This window comes from Lissotriton helveticus, chromosome 1_1, assembly GCF_964261635.1.
Source record: "Lissotriton helveticus chromosome 1_1, aLisHel1.1, whole genome shotgun sequence".
Taxonomy (NCBI): Eukaryota; Metazoa; Chordata; class Amphibia; order Caudata; family Salamandridae; genus Lissotriton; species Lissotriton helveticus.
This window is the reverse complement of record NC_136057.1, coordinates 327,677,423-327,702,738: the sequence shown is the minus strand read 5'-3', so window position 1 is coordinate 327,702,738 and position 25,316 is coordinate 327,677,423. Positions and strand designations below refer to the sequence as shown.

At 41.5% G+C, this 25,316-nt stretch overlaps 1 protein-coding gene and 1 long non-coding RNA gene across 4 annotated transcripts in view; one reads left to right on the top strand and one right to left on the bottom strand.

Annotated features, from left to right (window-relative positions):
• The window catches only part of LOC144804246 (uncharacterized), a 467,319-nt gene that overhangs the window by 102,235 nt on the left and 339,768 nt on the right, over positions 1 to 25,316 (top strand). For all 3 annotated transcript variants that reach the window (XR_013605503.1, XR_013605504.1, XR_013605505.1), the window contains exon 2: positions 17,187 to 17,247. This is a non-coding gene — a long non-coding RNA (uncharacterized LOC144804246). The remainder of the gene's footprint in view (positions 1 to 17,186; positions 17,248 to 25,316) is intronic.
• Positions 1 to 25,316, bottom strand: part of LOC144804085 (estradiol 17 beta-dehydrogenase 5-like) — a 182,601-nt gene that overhangs the window by 117,134 nt on the left and 40,151 nt on the right. The window contains exon 2 of the mRNA XM_078671898.1: positions 10,947 to 11,114. Coding sequence (XP_078528024.1) covers positions 10,947 to 11,114 — 168 coding nt within the window. The remainder of the gene's footprint in view (positions 1 to 10,946; positions 11,115 to 25,316) is intronic.

Genomic DNA, 25,316 nt, shown 5'->3' with positions numbered 1-25,316 from the left:
GTAGGATTAGTGGATACTTGGATTTCCATAGATGTTTGGTAATAACTATGTTGGGTCATGACAGTTTGTGAGATTCTAAACATTGACTCTGATGTTGACTCTCAGGCCATTAGTGAACTACAAGAAGATCTTGAGGTTGCTTAACAGGTGCGAACCTTGGTGATAACTAAAATAACAGAAGTGAGCAAGTTTAAAGAAGGTCCAAGGACTGAAAGTTCCACGAGACCCAGAGATACTTTGGCAACTGTTAACATAGAGATCCGGGAAATTGTAGTATATAAACAGGAATGGATCCTCCTAAGAAGTGTGCACAAGACCTGTCACCAATAGGTACGCTTAACCTAAGACATAAGCTTAGCCGAGCACCTTATTAATTGTTTTTACTTAGTGTAGGAGACCCATTGATTAAAAGTTGCTGTCGCTGGTACTCCCAACCCTATTTTAGATTCACTCAAAAAATATTAATCTACACATATTTAGCCCCTAACCCCCACTTCACCTTATGGCTGTTGGAAAAAAATCTCCACTAAAGTACCCCTACTATAGGGAGCCCGTCGGGGATTGCACCGCCGACCTGACGAGGAGCAGCCCAATGATGAAGCATGACACCCTCCCGGGTGTGTGAGGGCAACATAATCCAATAAATGGATTCCCAACTTTGAAACACCTTGGTTGGGTTGGTTTAGATTCTCTTCCTTCTGACTCTCATCCCAAAGGAACAGCATAACCTTTTCTTTACAAGTGTGCACAAGACCCACAACAATTAAGCATTTATGGCTCAATGTCACCTACATTTTTTTAACAAGCCACAAGCCTTTCCCTCTGATCAAATTTAACAAAAGAAATGCTTATCTTGCCACAACTTTGATTAAAGGAAAATGTCCCACACTATGTAATTTTAAATAGCTTAACTTCACATGTTTGATCTGCACCAGACTCCTTACTCGGTCAGCTCATTTGGATATACTGACAATAAGGTAAGGGAGCAGAGAGTATTTTCCAACAGCTCAAAGCTTGTTCTAATTAGACAAATGAGTCAGCAGCGGAGGGTGGAGCCCCATCATTTTATATTGTAGCAATGGGGGTCGCTTTGTATGAAATTGCTCCTGGATGTGTCTTATTGTTATATTCATAAAGATTTTTATAAGTAACAAGACTTTTTTAACCCATAAAAAAAGACCTTGCGGAAGATATTTTTTGCATTAATGGGACACCCCTGTTGTCAAGGGATGAAATGCGCGAAACAACCATTTTTGCTTGCTGTGGAAAAAGAACTTATTGAATCTTTAATATCACACAGCATCAACTCGCCAGTGCTTCCATTAGTCTTCAAAATCAATTGGGTAAGTGTGCACAATTCTGAGATCAACTGGAAAGAGGAATAGATGAATATGACATCTAAATATTGCTGACAGAATTGTTGACTAAGATCAGAGATACATTTCAAATAGCTGTTCACACGCTTCACCATTCCTGATCATGAGTGAGAATTGAATAATCCTCCTCCTTATATGGATGTCCAAGAAGATTTTAGCAAGAAGGGAGTGAATTAATACATTCTCCTTCAAATATCAGCCTATGCTATTGACCTTCAAGCTGGTGCTCCGATTCCCCATGACAGAAGCTACTTCTTAATAGCAAAGGAAGATATTGTCTAAAAGGAATATCTGTACGAAAACCTCACTAAGGGATTTTTTGAGCATTCAGTTTCCCTTAAGGATGCTGCGATATGCCAAATCTAGATCTTGAATTCCAGGTGTGTGCAGATTACCATAAGTTAAATATGAATACCTTCCACAATCAACACCCTCTTTCCATTTCTTTTCTTCTAGATCAAGTCAAAATGGCCAAAGTGTTTTACAAATTAGATGTCAGGGGAGCCTACAACTTGGTCTCGAGTAAAGATTGAGATGAGTGGATGACAGCATTCAAGACCATGCATGGTCGTTATGAATATCTAGTAATACCTTTTGATCTCTGTATCAACCCCTTTCATTCTACTTTCATTCTAGAATTTTTTGAATGCTGATTTTCAAGACAGTCTAGCATATATTTTGCACTTCTATAGAAAGCATCACAGGGAATTTCTACATTTCTGAAATAATTCATTTTAAGATAAGTCTAAAAGGTGTCAAGTCAAGGCAAAAACCACTTTATTCGATTATTTAAAATCATAAAAAAGTATGCTGTACAAATACCAAAACATTAAAAATATCATTTAAAAAGTATGGTATACAAGATAAAAATAAATTTTTGGGTCAAATAAAACACATATCATCATACCCATGTTAAGGCAGTTAATAGAAATACAACATCGGAATGTTAAGAGGATTCAAGATCTAAAATAGCTTTCTGTCTAACTCTCTTGCTTCTAACAGAAGCTGCAAGAAAGCTTGCAACACAAAACATAGTTAGTGGGGATTCTAACAATTGTAGAAACAATAAAGCAGGTTTACACTGATTGAAATTCATCTTTTTCAGCAATGGAAGAATAAACCTTTTCCTGGCATCTTTGTACAATGGGCAAAAAATCATAAAGTGCATAGTGTCTTGCGGGGAAAAATCACCGCATTTACATGGGGCAACATCTTCAGGTCTACTCCACCTCTCCAGATCCCATAGTACTGTGTAAATTTGGTTAAACCGAAATTTCGTCAATAACCATCTATGGAAAGAATTTGTCACGATGGTCAAATAAGGTGACATTGCTATTGACTGGGTGACCAAAACATGGCCCCTAACCAAGGGTTTGCACAGTTCTGCACCTTCCCGTTCTGCCTCCCTTAACTTAATAAAGTAAATTTTTACCCACTCAAGGTCTGCCTTACAAAGAGATTCCGGGTTGGAAAAGATCTCTGGTCGCCCCATATAAGTTACTACCATTTTTATGTACGACAACCAATCGATTTTGTACATATTATCGAGCATAATGCAGTCCTTTAAGATCTTATGGTTTAGGGAGAGGTTCGGGTTTAACCAGGTTTTAATCCATAGCAGCATTGGGGCAATTTTAATTATGTCTGCTAGATAGCCAATCCCCAATTCTAGATGTACAGAGTGGGTAGCAGTAGATTGAGGGAGGCCAAGGAGGGACCTTAGGAATTTGTTTTCTTCAATTTGGATGGCATCGGGTTTAGTATAACCCCAAATTGAGGCCCCATACCTTGCAATGGAAATGGTCTTGGCTTTGTAGATTGTTAGAATTGCCTCACAAGGTTCCCCCCCCCAGCCTTTTAGCAAAGCCTAGCACTGCAGCTGAAGAATTTCTCACCAAATTTACCTTGATTGAGAGTTGGGGGGACCAAGAACCCTTATCATCAAAAACTACTCCCAAGTAGGTAAAAACCTTCACCCTGGTGATTACTTCACTGCCACAAAAAAAGGTCTTAACTTTGTTTTTTGAAGGCCCCAGAGACATCACGTGCGATTTGCTGTTATTGACTACCAGATCCAGATTTTTCATAAAAGCCCCAAACGAGTCCAGCAGTCTTTGCAGGCCCAGTGGGGTTCTAGCCAACAAAACAGCGTCGTCCACGTATAGGAGTACCGGAACCGGTGTACCTCCCATACGCGGAATGTCTGGGGTCGCTGGTAATAGGTTTAGCTCCAATGAGTTAACGTACAATGTAAATAACATAGGGGCCAAGATGCATCCCTGACGTACCCCTCTGCCGGACTTAAAACTGGACGTACATTTCCCCTCATTTGTCATCCTGATTGAGGCGTTCAGTTCTTTGTGAAGCTCGGCTAGAAAATACACAAGGGGCCGATCAAGTCCCAGTTCCAGGAGCATAGTCCACAGCTTTGACCTATTAACAAGATCAAAAGCTGTGGACAAGTCCATAAACCCTAGATGAATAGACCCCCTAGCAGCCTTGGTGTACTTAGCTGTTATTAAGTGTAAGTTCAAACATTGGTCCTCCGTGCTCCTCCCAGCTCTAAAACCATATTGGGCGTCAGACAGAATGTTATTGTCTGAGGCCCACCCTGTTATCCTTGCTAGGATCACTTTCCCCAGAATTTTAATTGAGGAATCTAGCAAGGATATGGGCCTATAACATCTAGGATCAGCCCTTTGGCCCTTCTTAAAGACTGGGATTATTGTTGATCGGGACCAAGATTTGGGGAATCCAACTCGGGCCGAGGTGTTAAAAACATTTGTCAGGATGTTAGCCCAGTATAATGGGTTTGCTTTGTACATGTCTGTGGGAACACCATCTGGCCCAGGAGCTTTTCGTCCTGCGGAATCTTCGATTGCTTTTACAACTTCCTCCAGGTGAAACCTTACTGGCAAGACAGAAGGGTCTGAGACTGGGGCCACAAAGTTTTCTAACTCTAGATGACTACCATAAATTTGTTCAAAGTGGCTCAACCAGTCCTCCTCTGCAATGTTTACTTCTAAAACTTGGTTTTTGCTATTTGAGAACAGGGGCGTGTTAATAATGGACCAAAATTTTGCACTATCTTTTAAGGTTGCTTTGTCCATAAGCTCTACCCACGCATCATGTTTGATTTTATTTTTTCTTTCCTGTACTACTCTAGAGTACTCACTTCTGAGCTGGGCAACCAGAGCTTTATTCCTTGGTCGCTCCTGGAGAGCTTTTTTCAGGCGGTTATGGGATTTAGTGCATATGTGATCAAACCAACCCGCAACCTCCTTATTTTTAGCTGGACGATTATTGGTCGTGAGTTCTGTGGCCACTTGGGCGCAGATTGCTTCGTAAGAAGAAATTACTTGCTCCCCGGTTGAGTGGAGATCTCCACAGATGTTTAAGTCCTGAGCGGCCTTGAGAGTAATGATGTTAAAGAACTCCTCAGGCACCACCTTACTCCAATTTAACCTCCTCCCCTTGTCTTTTACTTTTACTTCGGCCAACACTGGAGGTGAGGTGGTTATATTAAATAGCAAAAAACCATTTACCAATTCAATAGCCACTGGGTTATGATCACTAAAACAAGAGGGTATAGCATTATAAAAAACAACATATTTTAAAAGTCCAGAAGAAAGAAATATGTAGTCAATTATGGTTTCACAATCCCTCCCTGTGAAAGTGGGGACACGAGAACTTTTATCAAAAAACTCTGCTTCAAACAAATCATTGTTAGATAAGAGTTTCTCCAGTGCTTCCCCCTTCCGCAAAATGTTGTGGGGATGTGAAGTCTGGCCCATCAATGTCAGCTAATGAACAGTTTTGACTACATAAGTGGACGTTAAAATCTCCCAACAGAATAAGTTGGCATAAAGTGGTTTGCTTTTCAATATAAATGTTTAAAAAATCTGATAACCACAACAGGTGTACATTTGGGGAGTCCCCATCCTGGGAATTGTAACAGTTTACTAGGATTAGTTTAGTGTTATTAGGAAGTTTAAATTCCAGAATTAAAAAATTATTAGAGGCACATTCCACCCTGCTAACTGTCCCTCTTACATTAACAGAGACCAGTAACACAAGTCCCCCTTTATCTCTCCCCGCCAGCGATTTTTCTGCAGGGACGAAGTAAGAGGTATAGCCATCCAACCAGAAGTCACAGTCTCTGTACCAAGTTTCTTGGAGAGCCACAATGTCATATTGTTTCACTTGGTTTAACCAGATGATGTCATCTTTCTTTGAGCGCAGACCAGCGACATTCCAGCTAACCATCTTAACCGTTGCCCCTTTAGCTTTACACAAAATTACAGGGTTACAATGGGTAGCCGGCGGGGTCAAACCAGAGTGGACCTGTTCCAAAGAGACAGAGGCTAGATGTGACTCTTCCCCAGATCCCTTTCTAGCGTCCCGTCAATCGCACAACTCCAGGGTGGAGAGCACGTCAAATCTATTATGGGTAGGAATGTTTGGCCCAAAGTTAAAGTAGTTCTCTCCACCAGGTCCCTGAAACAAAGCCGGCGTCTGAGCCATAACAGAGTACAGGGTCTCCTTCTCATACCAGTACTCAGAAGGTTCTCTCCGCAATGGCCCGGGATTAAGTTCGGTGTCTGGGCCATAGCGGGAGTGTAAGGTCTCCTTCTAACACTAGATGACTGCTCCCCAGCTAAATGATTGTAAAAGAACCCTAGAGGACGCACCCAGATATTATTGACATCATGCGTCAATGAGGCTGCTCTCAACAGGACTGTGGCTGCGTGTTGTGGGTATCTAAAATTAATAATTATACACTCCCCTTTACAGGTCTTTTTAGAAGACCCGATCCAATTGGCCCTTCTAGTAGAAATAATGTCCGGGGCAAATTTTGTAGGGAAACCACAGTTCCTGCTTAACCATGACACGGTCCTATTTTTAAGTGCCTCGTGCGATTCCTCATATGACTGGGCCAATTGCGTTTCTAGTGGTGGAACATTTGTTAAAACGACAACATAGGGGGAACATGCTGGGGGTAGGTTCGTAGACCTTATTCTCCTAATCCGGTTATAACTGGGTGGACTAGCGGGCCCTGTTGTTATTTGAGCAGCTCCCCTCGCTCTGCTATGTGGAACTGTTGTGGTAGGGACAATATTTTTGGAAACCTCAGTATCTTGCTGCTGGATTACCACTTTGGATACCTGCTCAGACCCACCTGTAACCATCACCACCTCCTTGGGATTCTCAGCCGTTGTTAAATGCTTAGAAAGCAACTCCCCCAACCTCTTAACTTCGGCAGTAACACTATCGAGTTTCTGCACTAGGGGTTGGACGAGCTGATCCAATTTAGCTACGAACATTGCTTCCAAGGAGTGAAGTAGTTTTGATAATTGGTCAGGACTTAAAGAGCTGTTAGACGCAGAGCTATCTGTATGTACAATATTATGCTCAACTGGATTGGTGTGCGTTTGTGGGGGGATATCTACCCTTTTTTTTAATGTTTCCCTCCCCTTTTGGGTTGGTGTTTCCTGCAGTTTCTTACAGGTCTGGCAACAGGAAGTGCTTCCTCACTGTCTTCACTTACACTATGTCTAACTACGTCTGGTGGCTCTACGTGAACCTGAGCCGTAACCGTAGTGAGCACTCCAGGAACCGAGTCTAGGGTAACAGACTCTGGGGGGCACTCCACAGTGGTTGGCGACTCTAGTGTAGTGTTAGAAAGAGTATCTCTTCCCAGGGAGGCCCTTCTATCACTATTAATTTTGGTAACCATTTTTACCAGGTAATTGTCAATAGGCCCTGACCCCAATACAAATTTCTCTTTGGAACTTGGCATGGTCAGACCTAAACCTAGGCTAGTGCACTAGGATGATGGTAAAGCCACAAATAAAGCCAATACAACCAGTACAATGCAGCCAAGGATATAAATCAATAATCCAGAGAGCACTTTACCGTCTTTGAAAGTCTTTTAGAGTCCAAGAGAACCGGTGCAGAATTGGACAGGGAGTATGGCCCAGCCCTGCCTCTTCCTGTCTATGACTGTCATAGACTGTCTCGCCCTTGTCCCGGGCTACTCCCGGGCGCGCCCGCGCGCGTCCCGCGGGACGAGGAGGCGTGTTCTCCTTTATGCGCCTCCCGGCGCTACCTGATTGCGAGGGCGTCGGCGTCCTTGCCGCGATGAGGCTGCTGGGGGTTGTGGTCACAAGCGTCCCACGGCGGAGCCAAGCCCGGCCAGGAGCACCTACAGCAAAGGACTGAGAATGGCGGAGCCATGCCCGGCCAGGAATACCACAGCGGAGCCAAGCCCGGCCGAGAACACATAGCGGTGCCGAGCCCGGCCGTGTGCAGCAACTGGTAAGTGAATTACGCCTCCTCTAAAAGGTGAATATTTTAGACCAATAACATGATGTTTCAGGTCTTGGGACAGCCTAGGGGGAACTCTTCAAACCTTGCGGATGCCTCCTAGTTTCATAATGCTCTTTAAGGGAAATCTCATTCTCACAAACATTCCCCCACAGCTGTCCCTAGCCATACACAATTAATCGCCTTCAGGAGTCTGGCGATTTATTTCGTTTGAAAATCCTTTTCTACATTGATATTTTGTGTCAAGGTTGCCTCCTTAATTTTCCCTGATGAAGACCCCAATGAAATTGGTGTAAGGGGTCTCTAACATCAACAATTTGCTCTGTTAACTGCCATTGAATTTGGAATGAGAAAGCTGAACTTGCAATAACAAAGCTTTGTCTTATATGATATTGCCAAGTAGTCAACAGTATTTTGTTTGCTGGTTTTATATCACAAATCGCACCAATAATCAACTGAGTTACTATTTCACGTGTTTCTTGGAACATCTAACTTTTGATATCAATCAATCAATCAAAGTCTGGTTATTTCAGATTCAAAATCCATAAAACATAAAGAAAACATTTCAAAAACATCACATTTGTCACAATCATAAAGAGACAATAATAGTCCTTGTGCGTTAAATCACATACAGATGCCATTTGATTTTATCCAAAGCAGATCACATAGATACAAAGTACCTTGTACCTTAGTACATTGTGTAAACCATCAAAGTGCAACACCTCTATCAGCTATACTAAATACCTGTACTGAAAAAACAAACATATGAACTTCCATAAAATATAAAACACCCAACACTGTAACAGGTGCATTTTAAAATATAATATCAGCTATAATAAATGCTTGTACTGAATAAACAAACATATGAACTTCCATAAAATATAAAACACGCAACACTGTAACAGGTGCAATTTAAAATATTATATTACTGAAAACCACTGCAAAATCAGGAGTCATTAGAAGAATTAGCAGCAACACAAGCTAAAAATCTCTTGCGTATGGACCATCCAGAATATAAGAATTTGGCAATGCTGCTGACAGTGACATCGCTAGTGTCAGATCTCAAGATTCTTAGTGAGATTTCATATTGCCTAATGCGTATAAGTTGGCACATAGGTTTGATCCACTTCCTAAGTGGAAGTGTATTTTAATGCAGAAGCTATAGATAGGTAGGATCCCAATCTAAATTGTGTGTATAACTGCTTTGCCAAGGGACCTAGCATTTTATCAAGGAAAGATGTATATAAGGGAGTGGCTTTGTGGTCTAGGAATCTATGAGTCAATCTGCCTGACTTCAACTCCTTACTTCCTTTTCACTAAGCACACCCTTTGCTTTTCTTTGATTAATGATTTTGTTACTGAGTTGGGGATTCTCAGAGAGTATGAAGGTCTCATTTGAATAACATGCTGTGATATAGGCTAACCAATGGACTTGTAAATGTCCCTTAGAACTTAATTCCCTTAATGGTAACATATACACCTCTAATTCATCAGTAGACCACAATCTGTGCCAGTACAGCAAGGGTCTCAACTTCAGAGTGGAAGTGATCGAACACACGCTGAAATCCAATAACAGGGGAAGGTGAGAGGCACTATGCTGGAGGTTTAGTAGGGTCCTGAAAAACCTGTTTTCAACCACAGCGAGACCATTGCCTTTCACATGGCCCCACAGTGTTGAACCATACAAGTCCGATCCTTAAAGTTTAACATTATACATTTCTACAGCTGGGGAAAGAACTCTAGGTTTGGTTTTCTTTGCTAGCTTAATACAGCCTCTTATTGCTATTGCAGCTTTAAGATGCTCCTATTGATTTGTAACGTCCAATTATGTTTACTTATCAATCTCACTCTTAAGTAGACAAAGTTCTAGAGGTTCTGTACTGTAATGGAATTTCTTATGGCTTTGTAGGCAGGCTTGAATGCCATGTACGTGCTCTTACTAATATTTAATACAAGCCCCCTTTTATTAAAGAAGACTAAAATGTGGACTCCTATAGTCTGCATCCCAGAAGGAGTTTTAGAAATGAGATGCCCATCACCAGCAAATCAGGAAATCTAAAAATTGGGCTAGGCCATGTATATATAATTTAAAAAGAAAAGGGCACAAAACACAGCTCTTGAGAACTGGCTTCTCAATCCTAAAGGAGTAAGACAGCTCTCCTCTACCTCATGGAGTCTTATTGTAACCAATAGAACACTACCTGGGACACCCATGAGGCCTGGAACACCCACAACTTAGAGCAGGGAATCGAATCAAAAGCTGATTTTAGGTCATCAAAGACCACGTACATGTGTCCCTTCTCCACCAAAACAGTTAGTCAGCAAAGACCAAGAACAAGTGGCCCCTCTCCAGCACAACAGTTTTCCAATAGAATGTGCAAAAACAAAATATTTGGTCATTCTACTGACTTATTGGCAAAAGCTAACCTGGAAGTCTGACAAAATATGATTTTCCGAGGCCCAATGAGACACAAAATATATGCATTTTTTTGCCTTAGACATTGGGAAGAAAGCATAAGTTGATATGCTTATCCGGAGGGAAACATTGTAAATTCTTTAATGAGATTGTACACCCAGGTTCCTAGGGTTGCCCCATAAAAAGGTTTTAGAAAACTGACAGTCACAGATTTCCACACTTACTTCTGGTAATCTTCTGGAAAACATTTATCAATACCTGCTTTGCACGGGATACTATACACTTGCATATTTGTGAAAGTAAAAGAGATTTAAAAAACTGATGCAAACACACTTGCTATGTTTTTTCATTGTTTCTCAACCTAGAAAATATTTTTGAGGATGTTTTCTTCCCCTGCTACCCTAGAAACGTATCCAGGCATTTCCCAGGTGGTAAGTTGGAGGAAATTGATTTCTATAGAACCAGAAGCATTTGCGTTAATCAGAATGTGCAAAGCATTCCTGCCTTGGAACACATTCTCCAAACTAATAATTGGACATTTACTCACATGGAAACCTCTCTTTGGTTAAGTTAATGTGTGAGTATAAAGCCACTAATTAGATTTACATAAGTAGTTTTGTACTTTTCAAAATCTCTATTATCATTCATATGTTAGATTTCAATAGTTTTGTGAATCAGGCCCAGATATTCGAGTGGTGACATACAATTTCTAAAATGACAGCATTTATTACACAATGATAACAATTGGTATAGAATCCCAAATCCCAGGTCCCAATTAGGAGAAAAAAATATTTTTCAGGAATCTACAGAACATTTCTAGACGTTACCTTGCCAGTGTAAAATATGTCTTCCCGCTTTACTGTGCCATCTGCAATTTTTTCTCTTATGGCCTGCCCAACATTGGCCTCATTACCATAAACCTGGGCACCGTCAATATGGCGAAAGCCTGCATCAATAGCCACCTTAGTAGCCTCATAGGCCGCTGATCCTGGAACCTGCAGAGAGAAGGTGGAGAGTCTCAGACTAGCTTGTCACACATGGGCGGTAAAGACAGATGTTTGTTAAATGTTACTGATATGCCTCCAGGCTAAGGCATTACAATTAGTTTGTTCTTTCTGTGGACCTATTCCAGTACAAGTGCTACATATCTACATTCATTACCATTAAAGCCGATTTCTATTATCTCATACCTTGCAACACCATCAAACCTGATTTATACTGTATGTAGCATCAGGGCACGCTTATAACTGCAGCACCCTCTTTTGCATTTGTTTTTTTTGGGAGATTTGGTGCCTTGCAAAGAAAAGCTACAAAAACTTGGCCCGTAACGGAAAGGTCTGTTCTAATTACGGCCACCACATGTTTATTACATTTCAGGAAAGTGTGACAAATGCTCTTCTCCTTCCCATAACTTCTCTAACTTGACCAGTGGAAGAGAGAGAAAAGATTGCTTGGCTGACCTCTGTGTTTTTATATGTTTCCGAAAAACCCAAACCATTTGCTTTCAAGGATGTTCTACAGTCTTGTGGTGGTGGCAAGCAGTAACGTGACGGGAATGTATGACGTTGCAATGCAAACATTTACAATGCATGCCTTTACAACGCAGTTTTTACATCGCAACATGCATTACAACTCATGATTTTACATCGCATGCCATCACAACGTATTTTTAGAAACTACATTTACAACGCATTCCATTACAACGTGTCAGAGCCTACATAGGCTCCGCCCACTATCCCTTGCGCGCAGTCCAAAGCCCTGTGGCAGAGGGCAGAGGGCTTCGCGCTGAGCGCTGGAATTTGTCTTTTAGTGATTTTTTTTTAACTTGCCTAACCTGCTCTACCCTGCTGATTGCTAGCAGACCTACAGCTTATGCTTTCACCGTCCCGCTGAGAACGAGCGGCGAACGGCTGTCTTCTTTTAATTTTCCACCCCCTATCCCGCCCTCCTGACTCCTCCCACCATCGCGTCAGAGCCTATATAGACGTCCTTTATGCGTCAGCGCAGCGGACGAGCGCAGCGGGCGCGACGTAGGCGCGCCGGAGTTGCGCCAGAGTTAAGCCCGTCTGCGCCCGTCCGCGGCCGGACGGGGCCCGGGCCCGGTTATTATGCCCTCCCTCTTACCACATACCCCTCGGCGCTTACTCATTCTCTTTGGCATCCCCGCCCCCCCTCTACCTTAGTATTGGACCGCATTGCCTCCTCAGGTCTTAGCTGCTCCTGCCCTGCACCCCCGCGCCCTAGCGTTTCACCTCTATTGCCGCTCTATGACTCCTCTTCTTCCACCTGTCCGTCTTCTAGGTCCGACGACACCTCCTCTTGCGCCCCTTACAGCCCTAAGCTTCGCACTTCGGCGATCCTCCTTAACACCAGGTCCGCGGTTGGGCACCAACTTGAGCTATTCCACCTACTAGACTCCCGCCAACCTGACCTGTTATTCCTTACGGAAACATGGTTCAGGGACGACTCGCTTCCCTGCCTGCTGGCCATTTTGCCCCCCACCTACGTGGCCATCAGGAAGGACCGTCCCGGAGGGAAGACTGGGGGGGGTGTGGCTCTGATCACCCGCACGGACTTCCTTTTTCAAACCTTACCGTCCCCCGAAATCCCTGCGGTGGACTGCTTAGTAGTCCGCTCTACTTCCTTCGGGATCCCTTTGACTTGCGTTCTCATATATCGCCCGCCCCAGTCTACCCCCGGTTTTCTACCTGCCTTAGAGGACCTTCTGGCCACTCTTGTAATAAACAACTCCGCCATTCTTCTACTGGGAGACTTAAATTATTGGCCAAATGACCCAGCTGAAGACATGAGATCTAAGGAGTTTACGGCTTTGCTTACTAGCCTAAATTTCCTCCCTCAGCTGAGTATGGCCACTCACATCAAAGGCCATCAACTCGACCAAATTTGGTCCCTTAACATCCCTATGGACCCTCCACTTATCTCCCCTTGTTCCTGGTCAGACCACTCCTCCATTTCCTTCACAGCCAACCTCGGACGACCACCTAAACCCCCTCTGCCCAAAAACACCTGGGCTAGAAAGTGGGATAAGGCGGTCCTCCCTGTGGTCTGCTCCTCCCTTGAGGCTACCAGCCCGGAGCTTAATGATCTACCCCCCTCCACCCAGCTCTCAGCCATTAACAGCTGGCTGCTAAAGGCTTGCAATTCCATCGTTCCTCTCAAGAGAGTGACTATTAAACGGGCCCACGCGGCCAACCGATGGTTTACACCCGCCCTCAGGGAAAAAAAACTTGCGACCCGTAGAGCCGAACGTGCCTGGCGCCGTTCTTATTGCCCTTTTCTTAAGGCTAGTTACTCTTTATCCTTGAAAGATTACAAACGCGACATACTAAAAGCCAAAACAGAGTTTTTCTCTGGTAGAATCATGGCAGCAGAAAACCAACCTAAGGAGATATTTGCCACCGTTCATGAGCTGGCCACCTCCGATAGGGCGGTTCCTAAAATTCCCCCGTCTCAAACACTCTGCAACTCCCTCAATTCCTTCTTCTTTGAAAAGATTGCCCTCATTAGGGCCAATATTCCTTCCTGTTCCACGCTACCTTCTGCTGTTTCCTTACCCCCCCTGTACCTTCTTTCACTCAGTTTCCTTCTCTTACCCGAGACTCCTTGCTTCCTCTTTTGTCCCGGATCAAATCAGGCTCCCCTCGGGATATTGCTCCTGCTTTTGTCCTAAAAGAGCTCTTCTCCAACTGCTATTCTCCTCCACTTACCTTTATTAATCACTCCCTTAACTCTGGTATTGTCCCTCTCGCTCATAAGTCGGCAGCCATCATCCCTATTTTGAAAAAGCCTGGCCTCGATCCCTCTGTGCCCGCCAACTATCGCCCGATTTCCCTCCTTCCATATCTCGCAAAGGTCTCAGAGGCTCACATCACCAGGTCCCTGAGTTCCTTTGTGGAATCCACGGGCTGCCTTGCCGCCCGCCAGGCGGGCTTTCGCCCGCTGCACTCTACCGAGAAGGTAGTTGTGTCGGTAATGGACCAACTAAGGGAGGGTATCGACATTGGCCGGCCACAGGCTTTGGTCCTGTTAGATCTGTCCGCCGCATTCAACACGGTGGATCATGATATCTTGCTGACCCGTGTCGAAGCGGCGGGCATTGGGGGCACGGCCTACGCCTGGCTTCGTTCGTTCCTGACGGACAGGGAACAGGCCGTCCATCTTGCCAACTTCACTGCCCCTCTTAAGAGGGTGACATGTGGAGTCCCCCAAGGTTCTTCCCTGTCTCCCTTGCTTTTTAATTTATACATTTCACCCCTCATTTTTTCTTTGCAGCAGATGGAGGTCTCGGTATTTAATTACGCCGATGACCTCCAACTTGTTTTTAACCTTTCCTCTTCCCCTTCCTCAGCTTCTAACTTTCAGAAGGTTATGCTCTTTATCCAAGGGTGGATGAACTGCAACCACCTCAAGTTAAACCCGGACAAGACCGAATTGGTCCTGACGGGGGGTGGTTGCAGTCCCTGGTCTCCTTCCTTCTGGCCCTCTGCCCTTGGCCCCCCCCCCTCTTCCTGCTCCTAAGGTCAAAACCCTGGGCATTTTCATCAATCCCATGCTCTCCCTTCACACGCAGACCAATGCAGTTGTGTCTGCATGCTTTTTTTCCCTCCGGATCATCCGGAGGGTTTCTCGTTTTTTTTCAGCTGCTGCACTTAAACTTATCCTCATGGCCATGGTGCTTTTGCGCCTCGATTACGGGAACATTATTTACAACGGTGCCCCGGCCTACCTGTTTCGTCGGCGCCAACTGATTCAAAATCAGGCGGCTCGCCTGATTTACGGACTCCCCAGGTTCAACCACACTACCCCCTTGCTGCAGTCCCTTCATTGGCTCCCAGTGAGGGAGAGGGCCCTTTTCAAGCTTGGATGTATCACCTACCAGGCTAAATCAGGAACCGCCCCTGCCTTTTTATGCGAAGCCATTTCTCCCTATCTTCCTTCGCGAGAACTTCGTTCCACTCATTTGGCTCTTCTGTCCGTTCCTCGCTTCAGAAAACAGAAGTCCGGTGGGGCCAGATTTGCAATACTGGCTCCGTCCTTTTGGAATTCACTCCCACTTACTCTTAGGATGTCTCCTTCCTACCTGGAATTCCGCAAGCATCTTAAGACCTTCCTATTTTCCAGATCTGCAGCTGCTTAGCCTTCTTCCCTGATCCCTCTGGCCTTCTGCTCCTTAGCGCCATGAAACCGATTCTGGTAAAAGAGCGCTCTATAAATATTTTAAAATTCAAATTACAACGCGTATTAGTTTTAGGGCAACAGTAGGGTAAGTGTTGGATAGTGATGGGGTAAAAATTACTATTCCCACTCCAGTGAGTGCAACAGTAGGGTAAGTGTTGGATAGCGTAGGGGTAAAAATTACTATTCACACTCTAGTAAGTGCAACAGTAGGGTAAGTGTTGGATAGTGTAGGGGTAAAAATTACTATTCCACATTACTTACCTTATATTGCGTTGTAATGGCATGCGTTGTAGTGACATGCGTTGTAATGACATGCACTTTAGTGACAAGCGATGTAATGGCTTCATTGTAATGGCATGCAATGTAAAGGATGTTGTGTTGTAATGACTGGGTTGTAAAGGTAGTGCGATGTAATGACTGCGTTGTAAAGTTTGTTTCACCGCGACGGTCATGACAGGCCTACAAAGAACATGTTGTTGTACATATGCCAATTGTTTTATTGAAAAAGCTTGTTTACATAGTTGTCCTTTATTCTTCTGTGCAATGTTAACTCTGATCGCAGTACCCATAGGATGTGTATCACTTTACGATATAATCTCATAGAACACTAGAATAAGTATTTATATGATGTATGGAATGTTGTGACAGATCCCCTTGCATTTGTGTCAGAAGCAGTATGTCCAGTTTGCATCTGTGTGTGATCCTTTTGATATTTGCTATCAAAATAAATATCCACCTTAATACCTTGGTATCCTGTCTCAACAAATTGGCGACAACTAGAAGTTAAAGGCCCATCACAGTAATCATATACTACTGTCAAGAAATTACTACAGAGAATCAGAGCTTACAATACATAGGAAATCTGAACAGAGGAGAACTTTGATAAACCAGAAAAAGGTACAATATTTTGAGCCCAGGTGTATTTGAGTGCTGGCAGCATACTCGTTTTGATAGAAATACAGAGTTTAAAATTACCGTTACACTGTACAAACTGTTGGCGGCTCCAGAGGAAGCGTACCTGCTTGTGGTCATGTGCATGATAACTGTGACATCAGTATCAACGCAGCACAACTCAGCCCTGCAACGCGTATACACTACGAGACACCGTAGTTACAAGTCATGCCCGCAGTGCGTCTACGTGCCACTATTTTGGAAATTGAATGTCTGACTGAAAGCGAACTAAAACACAGATCGGGGCTTTGTAAAGGGACAGAAAACATTATACTTGGCGAACAAATGTTAAGGAAAACATATTGAAAACTAATATCAGGCAATATTTAAAATGATATTTGAAGAGTTTAATTTTAAAAGAAAAAAGAAAGGAGAAACAATTTTGAGCTTCAAAAAGACAAAATCAAAATGACATCTCTTCAGAAAATGGGGCTTTTTAAAACTATTTTATAGCAATAGATGGCAAAAAGTATAATCCTGAAAGGAAAAGAGCAATTATGTTTGATTTCTGGGCAATGCAGGGCAAGAAATATTTGACAGTTTACCGGAGTTCGAAAATGCGCCTGGCCAGTTTATACTGATGAATGAGTATGAGGACGCTGTAAAACACATGGAAAAGCAATTTGCAGAAGAATCAAACATTATGGTTGGAAAACATAAATTTGCAATGAAAAAACAAACTGAAAGTGAAAACATTGAGGATTCTTGCTACTGGTTGCGCATTTAATGAAACGGTGGACATATTCATGAAAGACCAGTTTGTGTGTCATTGTCACTCAAAGAAAATACAATAACGGTAATTGGCTTGTAGAAATCCAAGTTTACAGGAAGTGATTGACATTGCTAAGGGAATAGAACGTTCTTTAATATCATTTAAAGCAATATCCAATGAAAGTATACATGTTTTTGCTTTACAGGATAAGAAGAGGTACACACAAAGGACCAATGAGAGAACAAGAAGTAGAAAAACTAGTGAAGGTAAAAATTGTGTGTGTTATAGGTGTGGATCAAAAAATCATTTAGCACATTTTCAGGGATGTCCAGCCATTGGTAAGAGATATGTAAAATATTGCAAAGTGGGCCACTTTGATTCATCTTGTAAATACACAAAGATTAACTACAAATTTAAAATGAAGGTTCATTTGTGGAAGAAATGTGTTCAAACATTGTGTTAACAGTTGATGCACCTGAAGGGAAAATAAGAGCACCTATAGGAAATGTACATAAAGGACAGGCTGAACTACAAGTTATGGCAGATTCATGTTCGCCTATAACAATCATATCAGACACTACATTATATAATTCATGTAAAAATACTGAACTTCAAGATACTGATGATAACCGCTTAACGGCGGTGCAAATTCTGCCGCGGTGGTTTAAATGAGTGGGCGGGCCACGTTGGCCAACAAACGTGTGGCTGGTGCACGCAGCGAAGGGCTTAATCCTAAAGCATTTGGAGATTTTGAAATTGATGTGGTTGGATTTTTTGAAGCTACACTAAATTCTAAAGGCAGGATTATTGAAACAAAAATTGATGTGGCTGAGAGAGGTAGTAATATTGTAGGATGGAAAGATTTGGCTAAACCTGATGTTATTTTATAACCAGGTTCTGCCGAGCCTATCATTCTACACGAGAAACACATAGACTACGTTGAAGAATGAAATGAACAACCTACATTAGATTTTGTTTTAAAAAGCAACAGGAACGTTTTGAGGAACACATAGGTTGTGTTAAAGGGTTCGAACACAAAATCAAACTTAAAGAAGGAGCAATACCAATAACACACAGAGGAAAGAATTAAAGGATTTCCTAGATAAACTCTGCAACGAAAGTGTAATTGAGTCCACTGATTCATCCTAATGGGTTTCCGGTATTGTAGTCACTAAAAAAAGGACAGGAGATATCAGATTGTGTGCAGACCCCTTGATCTCAAAATAAAAACATTGTAGCGGATTGCCATCCTTTACCCAAGATACAAGAGATGTTGGCATCCACTGCTGGATCAAAGTTTTACTTCTTGATTTATCTCAAATCAGCATACCATCAGACCACATTAGCAGAGGAATCTAAAGACTTAATGTTCATAACACCATTTGGCACATACAGATACGTGCGATTACCATTAGGACTAGCCTCTGCTGCTAGTGTCTTTCATAAATTAATGGACATTATTTTTAAAGATGTGAAGGGAGTATAAAAATTCAATATGACATTTTAGTAAAGTGGCAAATGAAAAAGAACACAACAAAACTTTAAATACTGTTTTGACCATACTAAAAGAAAGAGGCATGACAGTGTCGAAGGATAAATGTTGACAGAGCAGCATAGATTACTTGGGACCCTTACTCGCTGCAGATGGTATTACACTAAAGAATTATTTAATAAAATCAATTAAAAATGAGCCAAGGCCTATTGACAAAGACACATTAAAATCATTCATGGGTCTTAGCGAGTATTATTCACGTTTTATCTCAGGTTATGCGAATAAGGTAGAACCATTGAGCAAACTACTACGTATAGGAATAAAAATCCAATGGACAAAAGAACAATATTGTACATTTGAAAACACCAAGAAAGCTATAATAGAAGCACCAGCTTTGCATCCCTATGATGCAGATGGGAAAAACATAATTACTGTTGTTGCCAGTACAGTAGGCGTAGGAGCAGTTTTTAGTCAAAAGAAAGGACAGGAAGAGTATACCATTGCTTATATCGCAAGAAGACTTAAAAATGCTGAGAAATACTACAGCACATTAGAAGGTGAAACTTTAGCGTGTGTCTGGGCTGTAGAAAAATGTAAAATGTACTTATGGGGAAAGGAGTTTGAAATCATAACTTATCATAAACCTTTGATTTATATGATGGATTAATGTGGAAGAGAGGATGGAAAAGCATCATCTAGACTGGTGAGACTAAATGCAAAATTGCTAGAATTCAATTTTGAAATTAAGCACATTCCTGGAGGTTTAAATTGTAGAGCAGACTTTCTTTCGAGGTTATCAATTAATGATCAAGAAGAAGAAAGTTTATAGGACATGGAATGTGTTGTTGCACCAGTTGATGCAACCATATTGAGTGAGGGAGCTATTTTAGAAAAGTAATGGTTAGAAACTCAGGAAAAAGACAGCACCATACTCAAAGTTAAAGAATATATCACAAATAAATGGCCACCGCTTAGAAACCTAAGTCAAGAAATGAGATGTTATCAACAAGTATCAGATGAGCTAACTGTCGAGAATGACTTATTAATGAGGCACGATCTATTTATACCTCCGTATGAAATCAGAAGGGAATTTATTTGCATGTACGTAAAGGTCAGCCAGGTGCTACAGCTACCAAGAAAATATTGAAAAGCTATTATTGGTGGCCAAGAATAAATACTGATGCAAACTTGCATGTTGATCATTGTATTGAATGTTTAAAAGCAGACAAGCACTGGAAAATAAGAAAGAATGAAATGCAACTAGTAGAAATTCCAGATGGTGCATGGACAAAAATAGCTTTTAACTATTCAGGCCTGTTCAACATTTTAGATAGCAGTTGTAGATACCTAGTGGTCTTATTGGACTATTACACTAAATGGATTCATTATGAATTTATCCCAAACATTACCACTGAAGTCATTATTGAATGTCTAAGAAAAGATATTTTCAGTTGAAGGACAACCTAAGGTTTTAGATCTAGACAATGGCACACAACTAGTATCTACTAAAATGATGAATATTTTGAAAACTCTAGGGATAAGACAGGAAAAAACTCCTTTGTATAACCCATCTTCAAATGGACAAGTGAAATCCATTTCTAGATTCCTAAAAGAAGGAGTACAATTAGCTGTTGCTTCACAATCACCTGCCAACGAATTTATACGTGAAAAAGTAACTAGTTATAATAATACCATCAATGACAAAACTAATTACACTCCATTTTTCTTAATGCGTGGTAAAAGGTGCAATACTATTCTCACACCTAATTTTGAAAATTGGTTTAAAAAAAGTTCTAAATCTATTAGTGTTGATTATAGATACGTTAAGATGCAGGAAAAAATTATAGAAAAACAAAAATTGAGCAAAAATATCACGAAATCACCAACAAAACAAAGGTAAAGAAGATTGAGAAAGGTGATTGGGTAATCATTAAAAAACCAGTGAAAGTACAGAAAGGAGAGTCAAAATACTCTTCACCATTCAAAGTTGTTGAGGTTTCAAAAGGAGGAGTAAATCTAGGAGGTAAAGGATGGTGGAAAAAAGTGATGTTATAAGCCTAAATGCAGGCCAAGAGGAAATTCATATGTCTAAAAGAAACCACAGCATATGTTTAAGTGAAGTAAAAGCATGGGATCTTGTTGAACAAGAAACAAGTAAAGAGAATTCAATTCCTGAGAAAGCATGTAATTTAAATGTTGAAACAAACACTCCATAAACTTCATCTAGACTTAATTGCAACAACAGATACATTGGAATGTTGTGAAATACTATTGAATGATGATAATCACATATAAGGTTGCTCACAACCTAACAGGATATCATCAACTAGCAGATCCATCAAAAAACCTAAACGTTTTGAGGATTTTGTATTATATTGAATTTTATGTTTAATTGTTGTAAAGGAAGGAGCTGTTGTACATGTTTCAATTGTTGTATTGCAAAAGTTTGTAGACATAGTTGTCCTTTATTCTTCTGTGTAATGTTAACCCTGATCGCAGTGCCCAATAAGATGTTTATTGCATTATGGTGTAATCCCATAGAATACTAGAATAGGTATTTATATGATATAATGGAATGTTGGGACAGATCCATTTGCATTGGTGTTAGGAGCAGCATGTCCAGTGTCCACCTGTGTATGAGCCTTTTAATATTTGTTATTTAAACAAATATCCACCTTATTACCTCGGTATCTTGTCTCAACACCTATGTTTATTTTTAGATATCCTGCCAAACATGGCGACATCCATTAGACTCTATAACCTCACCCACACACCCCATCCCTTCCACCCCCGTGGCACCAACTTCTTAGGAAATCAGGGTACTTTTCTGGTGGGACACACATCTTGCACAACCCAGGGCACTATCACAACCTCGGCATGCCAAGTTCTGACACTTAACGGACCATGTTAAAAAACACATAAACAGCTGTAAAGTGCATGCTGTGATGTACAAATTTCTGAAAAAGATACATAAATATCACTTATTCACACAGAAATCATTCATAATATCACGAAAACATACAGAATAGTCACACGTTTTTCCAGTCTTCATGTATTCCTTCAGTGCGTGAGTTTTTTCTGTGATTGTTTTTGTCCTACCTTTATGTTGTACATTGTTACATGTTTTGACTCACACCATGTTTACATTTGTTATGGCTCATTGTTCTGCAATCTTTCTTCATGGTTTCCAACTAAAACTGAGTTAGTTGTTGTTTGGAATTCATGGGAGCAGGGCCTTCAGGACGTGAGCTCCTTTTCCTCAATAAATCTGGCTTTTTGGATAAAGTACTTTTATCTGCCTTTAATTCATCACTTCACATTAATGTATTGCATATGTGAATTTGCCAGTGCGAACTGTAGTAGTAACGCGAGAAAATACATGAATGACTTAATATGTGTAAGAAAATAGGATAAGAAGTGTAAACATCAGTTGGGGATAGATCATCCATGTCTATGTGTCCTGGAATGGAATTTCATTTTTCCTGCAGTAAAAAACAACTGCAATTTTAAGGAAGCTCTTTTCTGCTTGTCTTTGTGGTGCTTCTAACCATGCCAACGTTATTAAATGTAACATAATCATAAATATTGATATGTTGATTAGTCCAATCCGATTTCTAGGTTTTATTTGTTTCCTGATCACTTCTGCATTAACAATTATCACTGGCAATAAACGTACTTATGTGTTGCCTCATATCCAACTGATCGACTCGGTCACTTGCCTCATCTGGCACCTTATTGATCATTGTGTGCAACTACCCGTTGGAACGTTGAAGTTACTATTATAAATAAAGCAGATACCAATCTGACTGCATTGCAGCGGGTAAACATTCTTGAGGTCAAAAAACCAGATCCAGAGAAGCAAGAACCTTTGAGGATCATCAGATGGCATCGCCTACCCTAGCTATGGAATTTGGCTTGTGATCGCATGTTAGATGGTGATGTAAAAATACAAGTAAATTATTATTTTCACCAATGTGGTGAGATTGTCAGAGATGAAGTTTGGCCCTCTTCTGTAATTGCTCATGTGATCGAAGACATGATGAAATGCTGCTCCAGGGCATTAGGAATTATATCCCCAGTATTAAATTAATGTTTGTTTTCTGTTGTCCCTGCTTCTACCTGGGCCGACGAGGTAGGTCCAATGAACCCTTTGATTATTGTGTCTACAGACCGGAAGCAAGAGCTCCTTGGGATAGCCTGTTGCTAAGGGCAGGTGGGAACATGTCTATCTGCTCACACCAGACTGCTCAGTCTCAGAAAGGATCAGACTAATTTGTGTTACAGCTAAACACACTAGAGTACTGCTCTACAAACCAAATTTGCTTAGAAGCGTTTGTTCATGTTTTTCCATCATATATTTTGTTTGGGTTGAGCAGCGTCCCAAAAGAGAGCTAAGCCATTGCACGAGAACAATTCAGGAGCAGTGTGGACCGCATGCAGACCTTTGAATGTAGGCTCTCCTGTCTGTAAAAATTAAGAGACAGTGAGAGGCCAAGGCAAAATGGACTCTGCGGCCTTCATTTGATGCGAAACAAAACAATTGAAACTGGTTGCAAGTAAGAAGCACCAAAGCCATTGACATCTTCCTGTTTCCAACTTGCCTTCAAGATCACAGATTCTATTTTACTTCTCCTTGCTGATTCACCACTGCTTGTGTTCTCTTACATACATGTCTGGTGGTCTTCACTTAAGTAAATATATATATATATTTTTTAATTAGCTGTTGGGCACACCTACTCGCTGATGCCCGCATGATGGCCCACATACTTATGGTCATGGTGCAGTAAGATTTACCCTAAACCACCTCTTTCACCCCGAATGTTGTAACATATTTCATTTAACTCTATTTCTACCATTTGCTTTGATGCACAAAAGTAGCTATAAAGATTAACAAATAAGCCAATAAATCTTGCCTTGGCAAGCTGATACAATGATTACATTTGTTTTCATTTGTTTATTGCAAGTACATACTACAAAAATAATAAGATAAAATAATAATAAAAATGCATGAATCTATGTAGTATTGCTATTGTGCAAACCTAGCCAAAAGCCGGTGGACCACTGTGCACGGTCAAAGACAAGGATAACGTCAATGAGAAATAGGAGAGGTACCCGGCTTGTAGAATGTTAATGCATTGCGATGCAGTGTTCTTCAGATAGGTGTGCTTTCAACTCTTTCCTAAATTGAAGCCGCCTGAAAGATAAGCTAGGTTGCTGGTTGTGTTGACTTTGCAAACGATGCAGCTGGTTTTGAAGATGTTGCTGACTGTCAGAAAGAGCCAATGGAGTTCCAGCAGCATGGGGGTGATTTGAAGATATCTCTTCAGGCCCTAGAAGGGGTGTACTGTGGTTTGTAGGATGCTCTTAAAGGGTGGCAAGGTGAAGCCTGGGAAGCCATGGAGCAGGGCATTGCCACCATTAAGTTAGAAGAATACGAGGGCTTGAACAGCAGTTCTGAAGTCACATTCTGGAAAAAGGGGTTTCTATTTCTTTAGAAGAGCAAGCTGGTATCACGTCTTTGTTTTTGGCAAAGTGTTCCATGAGGGAAAGCATCCTGACAAGAAAAATAATCTGCCACCCTACTCTAAGTGGCTTAAACTGATGGATAGACAACCTACCCCTTATTTGTTGTCTGTCTACATAGTGCCTGAACACTGTAATAATAATATAGGAAACATCCTTAGCAAGGTGCCCCAACATTGAGCCCTGATCAGCTATCCTCATTTGACAGATAGTCTCAATAGGCCTTGGAGCCCAATTGTATTTGCTTCTGCTAAGAGTTATTCATAATTGCCTGTTTGGGAATAAATGATCTCAGCCCCAAGATTCTGCTTCGAATAGGAGCATCAAGCGTACCTTGACCCATTTCTGCTGAGAGCCATTATATAGAAGCAAGGTAGGCAATGCGTTCTTGATAATATCGGTTTCCAGAACAGTCCATGGCCAATTGACATACTCAGGTATATGTAATTGGAAAATGCCTTAGATTGCACTTCAGTGGGACCAAAGAAGGCTTGGGTCTGTATACTATCTGGCCTAGACCACTCTAATTTATTGAACAACAAAAGAATGGCCAGATAGATTGTTGTAATGTGTTCACACCACAATTAGCCAATAATCCTAAGCGGGCAAACTTTTCATTTAGTACTTTTTACTTATTTCGTGATTTCACAAAAGACATTTAAGTATATCCAAACATAAAGCATACTCAAATAGCGACATTCGCATGTAACACCATAATACAAATAAACATTTCACAAACAATTTAAATGGAAAAACATTCATATAAACACCATATACAAACAAGGGAAATGAAAAGATGCCTCTAGTCATTCAGTTCATGGGGCACCACTTGACGCGCGCTGACGTCCTACGCGGATGCTGCCAGCGGTAGGCGAACTGAAGGAAAACGAACGAACGGAGTGCAAACCCAGATTCACGCAGTAATAGAAAAATCGCTGCCGCATGATAAAACAACCACGAGTGCATACGGATCCATTCTACTAAGAAGTCCGGAGGACCGTGTTTCACACAAACGTAAAAGTAACGAAAACTACCGCGAGAGTACCACTGCTTCCCCACAAACTATATACAGCTACCCAGGGAAGACTCAAAGAATTACAGTGCAGGCCATTTTCCAGTCCATGTCCTGAGGAGAACCCCCAAATAAAGTCTGGGTTCGAAACGTGTTGACCCTGTGCTGGAACAGGATTTAGAAAGGGTGCTACAGGACTGCAATTCAGGATAGAGTACCCCTGTTATCAGACCCTTGAAATTAAGAGGTTCCAGCATAGCCAAACAAGCAGGCCCGCAAAAAAGGAGTGAACAGCCGCTTGTCTGTTT